This window comes from Falco biarmicus, chromosome 3 (assembly GCF_023638135.1).
Source record: "Falco biarmicus isolate bFalBia1 chromosome 3, bFalBia1.pri, whole genome shotgun sequence".
In the NCBI taxonomy this organism is placed as follows: Eukaryota; Metazoa; Chordata; class Aves; order Falconiformes; family Falconidae; genus Falco; species Falco biarmicus.
Genome location: NC_079290.1, coordinates 75198757 through 75209378, shown reverse-complemented (window position 1 = coordinate 75209378; position 10622 = coordinate 75198757). Strand labels below are relative to the sequence as shown.

At 39.1% G+C, this 10622-nt stretch overlaps 1 protein-coding gene across 1 annotated transcript; it reads right to left on the bottom strand.

The window, feature by feature from the left end:
- Positions 1-16: 16 nt before the first annotated feature.
- CHMP5 (charged multivesicular body protein 5) lies at positions 17-10537 on the bottom strand. The gene is made up of 8 exons (XM_056331077.1): positions 10372-10537; positions 5483-5587; positions 4689-4735; positions 3015-3108; positions 2863-2934; positions 1643-1751; positions 1123-1235; positions 17-615 (listed from the first exon to the last, which is right to left on the bottom strand). Exons 1-8 carry the CDS (start codon positions 10438-10440, stop codon positions 565-567), a joined length of 660 nt encoding a protein of 219 aa, XP_056187052.1. The 5' UTR covers positions 10441-10537; the 3' UTR covers positions 17-564.
- Between the last annotated feature and the right edge of the window lie 85 nt (positions 10538-10622).

Genomic DNA, 10622 nt, shown 5'->3' with positions numbered 1-10622 from the left:
AAACCACACAAAAGGATTTGCTAATCTACGTTATTTTATGTCTCCATAGAACACAAAGTTAACAATAACCCTATTTGTTACAGCTTTCAAGGAGGTTACAAGTACAACAGCATAAAAGTCTCAAGACTGCAGTAGTTTAAAAATTGCTTTCAATTATTTTATCAAATAAGTATAGTAATAAGGGAGCTATTTTACAGAGTAAGCAGCAACGTACAGTCTTAGTTCCAAGAAAGAGAAACGTAATACGAAGTCAAAATAAACCTTAGCTATCAACAGCCACCACTACTCTTCATGTATTACTTTGTCCATAACGCACAGAAATCAAAACCTATTGGACTGACTGCTTCCACCGAAGAGAATTGTGCCAAATCTTCCATTAACAGAAAAGTCAGTAGTAGAAGAACTTCCTTCAAAGAAAGAACACCACTAGCCATTCATATTGCATTCCTGGATGTAGTGATATTAAGGTTACACTGGAAGAACAAGTTTTCCAGAATTAAAAAAAAAATACTTAATTTGATTTATAAAGTACAGTTCATTATATTCATTGTGCTTTTGAAACATTTATGTTGCAGGGATCTTTGGCAATCCAAATTCATCCACCAATACGCCATCCTATAAGAAAGAAGAAGCAGCAACAGGTTAACAACTCTCCACCAACCCAAACATTTCACAGACGTTCCCTTATGATTTCTATAAAGCAATATATGTGTACTTGTCACTGTGGGGACAAAATAAGAAAGAATAATATATTATATATAGTAATTTAATAAGAAAACAAGAGCATCAGCGTTATATGAAGCTATATTAAAGCCCCAAAAGCAAACATGCAGATGAGATTTACATTTTTAAGAATAACTATTCTAGGAGCTGTAATGGTACATGCAGTCTGACAACGTTAGACAGGAGTTGCAAAAAGCCATTTTACGTCCTTAGAATATAATAAAGAGCATTTAGTACACTGTATTCTCATATATAGCATCCAAAACACATAAAAATGTTAAGCATTTTTTTATTCAAAATATTAAGGATTCCAAATATGAAGCAACAAACACAAATGTGATCAGTCCAAAACAAAACAAAACAAAAAAGTATTTTGCTTTTAAAGAGGAAAGGACTCACTTTGTTTTTCGTATCGGTAGGAGTGACCTCTGGGATTGCTGGAGCAGATGCAGCTTCATCCAAGTAGGAATTGTCTTCATCAGCTAAAAGCTCATCACCTAACGCATCCAGTTCTGAAATTGAATTACATTGGTTAAAAAACTATGCAACGAACTCCTTTTGCATAAGAAAAGGTCCTCTTACAGAGAAACAGGATTCATACTGAATGCTTACATTCATACTCATTTAGCATTACTTGAGTTATCAGTTGGGAATAAGCACACACACACACAAAAGAGAGAGAACCTTTCTTCCTTCATTTGTAGCATTCTGTTAGCATGTATCTCATGTTTGTCTCACGCTCTTGTTACTAGTCTTAAAGGAAAGTGTTAAACCAGCTTTTATGGTTTAAAAAGTGTTAAAAATTTTTTTTTTTTTGAACACACTTAAAATATTTGACTAATGAAATTTAAAATCACTGTATGACTGTATGATGATTTTTACATTCAGTAATGTAAAAATCATCCTCCGCCTTCCTAACCTGCTTCCAAGTCATCTTCATCAATCTCTGGTGTTCCATAGCTACGACTCAGTGCCTCCTGGACTTCATTGGCTTCTTCCATCATATCCTCTAACTGGTCTTGTATGTCCTGCAGCACGAAACAATTTCAACTGGTCTATATTTAAATAGTTTTAGTTACATTTATCAGAGCTTAATCAAATTCAGTTTAATAATTCCAACGTACACGACACTCACATTTTTTGATGCATAACCCATGTTTTGAAGCAGCATTAATACAAATCAAGACACATGCATTCAGTACTATATTATGGCCTTTATTATTAAAATTGTAGTAAATGTATGAGGTAGAAAAAGAGGAACCTTGAAACAACATCTCTGCAAAATCCTTTTAATTATTCTTCAGAGTAAATTGAAAAGCTCTAATAAATTACAGAGTCCAGCATTACCTTGAAAAGCAGGGAAGTATGAAATCTAGAGAAATTCTATCTACCATCTGAAGAATAAGCACGAACCTGAGTTATGCCTGAGCAAAATTTAGAAGATACTTCAGCACACCTACTGGCACTGTGCTTGGGTACAAGTAAGGAGACACTTACCTGAAGGTTTACAATGTAGGCCATGTAAAAAAACAGCATAGGAAAGAGAATGTAAAGGAATCAAACTCTTACCAAATGCTAGTACTGAAGTGCAGCATACTTTATATTTACAGAACTTCCAGGGTCCTTTTTAGGCATTTTATGAAGAGAGGGCCAGGCCTTACAGACCTCTTGAAATTATTTTTTTTTGTTTGGTTTTTGGTGTTCCTTTGTGGCTTGGGTTTTTTTTGGCAGGGGCAGGGAGGGGGCAGTTTCTTTTTTTGTTTTGGATTTTGTTTTCCTTGAACTAGGGAAGCAAAGCACTAATCTGCAAGTTGCTAACATGGGGGGGAAAACCAAACAGAAGAGAGACAAAAAAGCCATAGCAGGAAGTATTCACCAACATTTATGCTGAAGTGCAGAGGGAAGGAAGGGAGAGATTAAAGATTAGCTCAGCAAGGAAACAATAATCAGTGCAGTAAGGCCAACAACTGATTGTGTAGTACCAGAGAAACCAGGAAGGAATTACGATGGTGGTCCCATAAAAAAGGCAGGCAAACTCACATGAACTAAAACAATCAGCTTACCTTTGAGTTACACAGTCCACTCATCACTACTTCAGCATATTGTTTCTGTTCTTTAATAATTTGAACTATAGCTCACCTCAATTTGATCAATTTTGACTTGCTTGTAGGCTTTCTTCATTTCTTTCACCCCCAGTTTCATTGCATCCACCTAGAATAGAGTCAAACAACATGCTTGCAGCTGATGTAGCATACACAAATTAAGCAAATGTGAGATTAATATACTGGTACCGTTGTCTTTGTATCCTTCAGTGCCTGAATAGTGTAATTCGCTTGTTCCATATTAAAAGACTGCTGTGACAGATTATCCCTCTGTTGTTCATACCTGTTAGAAACAATGCAAATAATGGTTTTAACACACCACACTATTTATTGCCACAAACATTCTTAACTTTTTAAAGAATTGGGAAGTCATCAGCAGTAGCCTAAAGACAGGAACAGATATGGGGTTTAAAAATTTATTACGAACAATTGCAGAATAAACAGCTTCATAAAAATGTGGCTGTTATACATTTCTGTGTATTTAAAACTGACAAAGCTATTCCTGAACTAAGCTTCTGTTTTAACTACCAATATCATATTTGCATAGGCATACACTGTAGGTGAGGATATAGCAAGAGTTTTAATTACTATCAGCTAGAGATACATGCCATTGCTCACTAATGCTGTAAGCAGAATGGAAGAGATGCAGGTTATCCAAACCTCAATGATTCTGCACTGGAGCTTTGCAGAGCAGGGAAGAGGGGGAGAGGATAGGGTAGCAAAAAGAAACCATCGAGGCTAACCAAAAAGAAAAAGATGACTTTAAAAAAATCAAGAAATCATCCTTCTCAAAGATAAACTTGTAGCCAATCAAGAATGTAAATTATGTTAAGTTAATCGTAAAAACAAAGGCATAAAACCAAACTATGAGTTCTTCTTCACACATCCAAGGCAGAGGTCTGCAAGACAAGGATGATCCAAATACAAAATTCTGGACAAGGAATGAACGACTAAATGTGTTACTGTTCAGCAAAATGGAAACGAGATGACTGAGGGGTATGATGTCTTTTATGACATCACATCTTTTATGCTCCCCTTTTATGAGGGGCCCGGTGACTGTCAACAGGGAACAACTATCAAGTAAGATTAGCAAGCAGCATAGTCAAAAACCAGAAGAAAAAACAAAACCAAGCAGTCTTCCTCACAACATCTAACTACTGTATTCCTTACCATAGGGTATTTTGGATGGCAAGAGATCACAAATACTTAACAAGTAATTGAGCAAGTCTGCAGAAGTATAATTCATCTGAGAGATATAAAATACAAGATAATATGAGCTTTGGCTCAGATAGCATCTAAGAAAATTGCAGTTCAGGGACTAAGCTACTCCACTGAACACTTAGCATGTTCTGACATTCTTTCCTTTGTATTTGTTGCTGGACACTTTTCAAGAGAGGATACTAGACTAGACCAGACACAGGATCATCTATCCTGTCCATTCTGGGTTTTTTGCAGAGACACAATTACCTGCAGTACGTGTGCACAAGTCCTAAGGGGTGTCCACAGAGAACAGGTAAACGTGTAGTAAACCACACCAAGATCATCAAGTACAATAGTTATAGTAATCAATTAATAATATAAAATGAGGCACTCCCTCAGAAAGTTTAGGAGCCAAGCACAGCTTTAATAATGAGCAGATTTAGGTCAGCTTGTCCCAATCCAAATTCATATACTCACATACAAATAAGGCACAAATATGCTGACTCTGTAACAAGATGCTTCTGAAAAGCTGGCTAGCTTGGTCAGCATTTTTCTTTAAAGAATGTTCAGAAGCAAGAGTACTGGAAAGCAAAATGAGAAGTGTGCCACTCCCCTTAAAAACAGGCTTTCATTAATCCCAAACTGAGAAAGGTGTAAACTTACATTCGCTTCTGCTTTAACACTCTCAGTGCTTTCTGCTTTACTGTATTCTGAAAGACACAATATTGTTACATTAGGAAAAGTATTTTACTTTATACTTGATTATACTGTTTAAACCTAATGAATAGCACTGTATTTTCCAATATTTTCCTCAGTTACTACTACAAAGAGTTTAACAATAGTCACATTCAGTGTTTGTTCTGCCCTAACGATTAACCAATTAAGCCTGTATGTAAAGCTTCTAGTAGAAAATACTTCCAAAATTTCTGACTTTTAATTTTTTTATTTCTTTTTATAAGCAGAACACAAAGTCAAACTTACTCCATCAGAACCATCTTTCATCAACATATTTTAATGGTAGGCATCAAATAATACTGCAAAAGGTATGTTAATAATACTGTTTATACGTATTTATTATTAGATATTATGTGTTCATTCCCTTTCAAAAATGGGGTTTCTTACTCCCTTTCTGCATAGTGCAGACTTTTTATTTTGGCTGATGAACAAAACAGCCTCTCTGCCAGACTTAATTCAGGTAACAGAAGGAAGAAGGAAAGCAAGTTACTTCTGAGGAATTACATTACACTTTGGAAACAATAAAAACCCAATGCAAACACTGTTCAAAGATGCTTGTCTAAGAGATGCTTCAGAATAAAAATAATCCTGGCAGTATCTTGTGTGTCATCAGTGGGGCAAGATACAATCCTAAGAACCTGACGAACTGGCTAAATCACCCCTACATGACAAGAAGCATAAGTCACATCCTCTCATGCTTAAATCCCACAGAAGATTCTTACCTTTGCAGGTCCCTCCCTCATCTTCTTCATTTGATCCTTATACTTCACTAGTTCTGCATCAAGCCTAGCGATTTTCTTGTCAATTGACTCAGCTCTGCTATCCACCTTTAATACACAAAAGGGAAAACAAACAAAAAAAATTCATTAAGATTTTATTCAGGTATTGGACTTTAAAATGAACAGCCTCAGTTTTATTATGCTTCTAAGTGCATTGTTTCTTCACTCAGTGGTTTTACAAACAGTTTAAAGTTTGTAGAGAATCTAAAATCAGAATCAAATGAAACAACTTCTACAAGGAGCACAAGAAACTTTCTGAGGTTGCAGGAAGCTCTGCCATTGTAACGTTTTCATCATTTTGAAATGCTCCCTTGTACACCCACTCAAGTCATGGTGTCTATTCAGGATTTCCTGATAACATACAGTGCCAGGGACTAAACTGGAACAGACAAAGAAAAACAGAAGTACACCATGCTGGCAGATAAGGGGGCAATGCAAAAGGGACAGGGATGTGTTCAGCAGGGCTAGAGGTTTATTTATGGTGGCCAGAGAACATTAATCCTTCACAATAATACCTGGAATACTGGTTATGTTTAAGAAGCCCAGACTTAACCATTTTTTCAAAGGTGCCTGACTTCTTTGTCAGAGAGACACTTTTCCCATCACTTTCCACAAAGGGAACCAGGACACAGCAGTTCCACCTGGTAGCTAGTCTGAATTCTTACTGTACTTTTGCTCCAAATCCCAATAGCAGCTGCATAGCTCAGGAAGAGGCCTTCAGCAGTCAACTGCAACAGCCCTAGTGCAAAGCATATCACAGAGCTGTCATTACGGAAATATTTTAACCCTTCCTCATAAGAGGGTTAAAGACGAAAATTAGGCAACCAAGCATGGGTACAGATCATGCTAACAGCTTATACAAACTCATTAAAAGCCCAAAGAAAGACTCCTTAACATGAACCGACTATGACAGCACTTCTCTGGAAACAACAAAGTAAAGCTTATTAACTTCTCATTCCAAAGTGCCTCTCTAGGGATTAGAATACAATGACATTCCAATTATAGTGTGATACCAATCAGTGAAAATTTACAATTCTGACTTGTTAACAGTGTGGCTAAACGTGTATAATTATGCAGATTTTTATTCTGGTGTCTCAGTGACCCTTTTAAATCTTTGCTTTATGACATCAACATACATTTGCCAGAGGCATCCTGAGCTAAAAATTTTATATGAACACTCCACACAAGACACTAAAGTGCCTGGGCACAGCTGGCATTGGAAAAATTGTATTAAGCTTTCTGTTATGCCAAATATTTTACTAACAGCAAGAAAAATAGATATTTTAAAACTCTTGGAGGTTCAAAGGTAGCACCTCCTCAAGATCTTCATCAGCTAAATGCATGTTTGAGGTGAGCTGCCTTCACAAGGGAGAATCAGTTATTTGGTTTAGTTATATAATTAATCTTTAAGCAGTACTAGCAGGAAATGGAGAAAGATCCTCCTACATTGATTAACTACATAAAAATGTCACACAGACATTACACTACACAAGACCTCAGCTTTCAAAAATAAGAATGGACAGAAGGGACAACAGATCTAATTTATCCAAAAGAAAACTAGACTGTATTAGGACTTGAAGAGCCGTTTTCTATTCACAAATAAGGCATACCAAGATACGTTTCATTGCTACAGAAGGGCCCCATCTAAACAAAAGAAAGTGATCATGGTATCCCAAATCCCTATTAAGCAAAACTGCAGCTTATTTCAATTTTAAAAAAATAATAAGAACATCAAGTATAAGACTGAATTTTAACGTTGTTGTCACAATTATTAATTAGCCTTTTGTTCCTATGTTTCCTACTTACTACTCTGAAAAAAACCACAGATTTGGAGTGTTTTTTCAAAGAAGAAAAAGTAAAAACAATATCAGTGCCTCAGTTCCTGATGCATCCTTCCTCCTACCAACCTCATGACAGCTTTGAGTCATCTGACTGTGCTCAGCCAGAAAGGATTAAAAAAACCTGCCACACAGTGCAATGTCAAGGCAAGCACGGCAAAAAAGCGAGCAGAAACTGCAAGAAAGAGTGGGAACATACCCATGGGGTGGTAAGTGAGGAGACAGGAGGACATCACACAGCCAGCCAGCAAGCTCATTAGTAACCAGCCATCACAGAAAAGTAGGGAAAAGTGTTTCCTGGCCTTCAGTAAACACTTCAGATTAGTGATCCCACAGAACCAGGTCTTTAACAGCAAAAATCTTGAATTGTTTAGATACTTAAGGTGATGCTTGTTATCTTGCAACACGAAAAAAAAAAAAAAAAAAAAAGCATGTTGTATGCTGATCTTACTGGGTTCAGTCATACTACTTCTGCATACACAGGAAAGAACATCCAAAACACAGGCATAATGAACATTAAGCATTGCTTGCCAAATATAGTAATTCCTAACTGCATTTAATGGGTAATTACCACTGAATTAACATGGTAAGATATTTTACAAAGCAATTTGACTCTTTCAAGAAATACAATGAAATGTGCCTAAGATTGAAAACAACACAGAAGTGACATTACTTAAGTCTCCAAACTCCTGATTTTAACCCGGTAAAGAAACAGGGCAAGCTTTTTTAGTATCTCACACAACTCTAATAATAATTCACATGCAATTTAAGAAGAAAATCTAATGATATCTCTAGTCTTTTAGCAGGATCTATACTAGAGACTTAACTATCGGAAATTAACTGAAAAATACAGCAAGTCTTTCACAAACCATATAGATTACTTTGTGTAAATCGGCACAAAAAGTTAATTCATAAACTTCAAACTTGTAAAAGGAACTAGGTTTCTCCCCACACTTACTAGTAAACCAGAATTGTCTTAAATTTTAGTTGGAATTGAAAGATGTCAAAACGGCAAAAGCTAACATGGAGCTCAGTAACAGTAACAGCAGTTTGTACACTTCCTCATACCAAAGAGCAGTGCTTGGAGCCAGCCCTTCATCTCCCAACAGCTGACCGGCACAACTACTTTTCAGTTAACCTGCTGTCATGTATTGCCAAATTTTCAGAGAATGTAATTACAAACAACTAACAGAGAATCAAAACCGCATGCAGCTCCTGGTGGGCGGTACTGATGACTCTTTTTTTGGAAAACATCCTAAATTCCTCGTGTTGCCAATCAAAGCAGCTGTTTAAATTACACTTTTATGTACCCCACAAAAACACTGGAATTGAACAAGCTCTTAGTAGAATAAAGACTGCTGACATATCTAAATTTTGTCTTCATTTGCTTCAACATTAGAAAACAGACATTAACTTGGAAATGGCAGAATCACCCCTGAAAAATCTAACAGACTAATAAAGAATTAGTGTTATAAGGGAAAGGTTTCCTGGCCTTCAGCTTACGCTGCCAAAACGGCAATTTAAGATTTAAGTATTTATAATACTTAAGTTATAATTTATAAAATTTAAGTTTATAACAGTATATCAGATTTTAGAGTTCTAGTCATCCACTGAAGCATTTACTGGTAACAATGGGAAAGGTACCCCTGATTTTTGAGCACATGCTTTATTCACTGTTCTAACTAAACATACTTAGAGCTATGTTTGGGCTTAATACAGCTAAAAAGCAATACAGGTTCTTCACCAATAAAATAACCTACTGGGAAAAACACTATCACCACTTCTCCCTGCCCCAGCCACTGACGTATGCCAGAGACTGATGTGCATGGCTATGTGTAGGTAGCACATACCAAATATCAGGCATTTAACTCAGGGAGTCTCTTCACCAGATAGCAAAATAAATTTTCTGGGAGGAAAATCATGATTTTCCACAGAAATTTTTTGTTGTCAGATTCCTGAGACAATATTTACTTAGCCTTAGTAAACCTCCACTTACACCACAGCCATTAATGACCTTTCACTGACTTCGTTAACCGCTAAGACAAATACTCAAGACCTCTGTATGCTTTCTCCACCTTCTAAAATTAGTTTACGACAGAAGGAGCTATAAAAACACACCACAGTTTTCTTCACAAACTTAAAAGCCAAAAAAATACTATGGAATCACAAGATTAACCATTTTAAAGCTCTTCCTCAACCTTCTTTTCAGGCAGGCCAACCTTAAAACAGCTATAAAGTGTTCTACCATGTGTCCCCTCAGCGTTCCTTACTTGCTCTGGGCTTCATAACTGTCCATAGGTACACATCTTCACCACCGTCCCTACGGCAAGCCCCTGGTAGTAGACATTTGCCCTCCCACCTTCTCTACTGGACAGAGGCACTGGTTTCCTTGCTCCCGTCCCTGCCTTACCACAAACTGGTGTGGCAGGAGTTCACTACTGCAATCAGCAGCAGTTGTGCAGTCCTCAGATAGAAATACTGCAAATATCCATGAGGATGTAAGGAGAGCCAGGCCTTACGTGCACATGACGTGCATCCACACACGGGATGAGTTCCCAGGCACAGCAAACAAATACTCGTTCAAATGCCGGTACCAGCGCACATGTACGCTCCTGCACAGCTGCACACTAAAACACACAAGTATATGTATACATATGTACAAACACGCTCCACCAAAGCACGGGCATGTGTCTATGTAGACAGACGCACACTGTGCCCACACACAGCTACGCACCCGCGCTCAGGTACGCGGGCGCACACGGACGCACGGCTCCAAGCCCCGCGCCTCCGGGCCGGTGCGGGCACCCGCATCCCGCCCACGGGCGGGCCACCGACACTCTCACCTGCAGCACGCCAGCGGAGGCACGGCCGGCGAGGCACCCCTCAGCCCCGGGCCCGCCCACAGCCCGGCTGGCCCTGCCGGCCCTGCGGCCACCCCGCCGCTGCCCTGCCCCTCCCGAGGCGGCGGCAGGGCCCGCCGGGGAGGGTACTGACCGTCCCGATGCAGTCGGTGAGGCTGGGCGGAGGCGCCTTTGGCTTCGCTTTGCCGAAGAAGCGGTTCATGGCGGCGGCGGTGCCTCGGTCCCGGTCCCGGCAACAGCAGCGGCGCTCCCCGCCGACCCGGAAACCCACCGACGGGCCCGCCCCGCCCCCAGGGCGGAGCCGCGAAGGCGGAAGCGCTCCCACGGCGGCGCACCCCGGAACTCCCGCCCTCCTGCCGACGGCGGCGGCTGTGATTGGCCGTG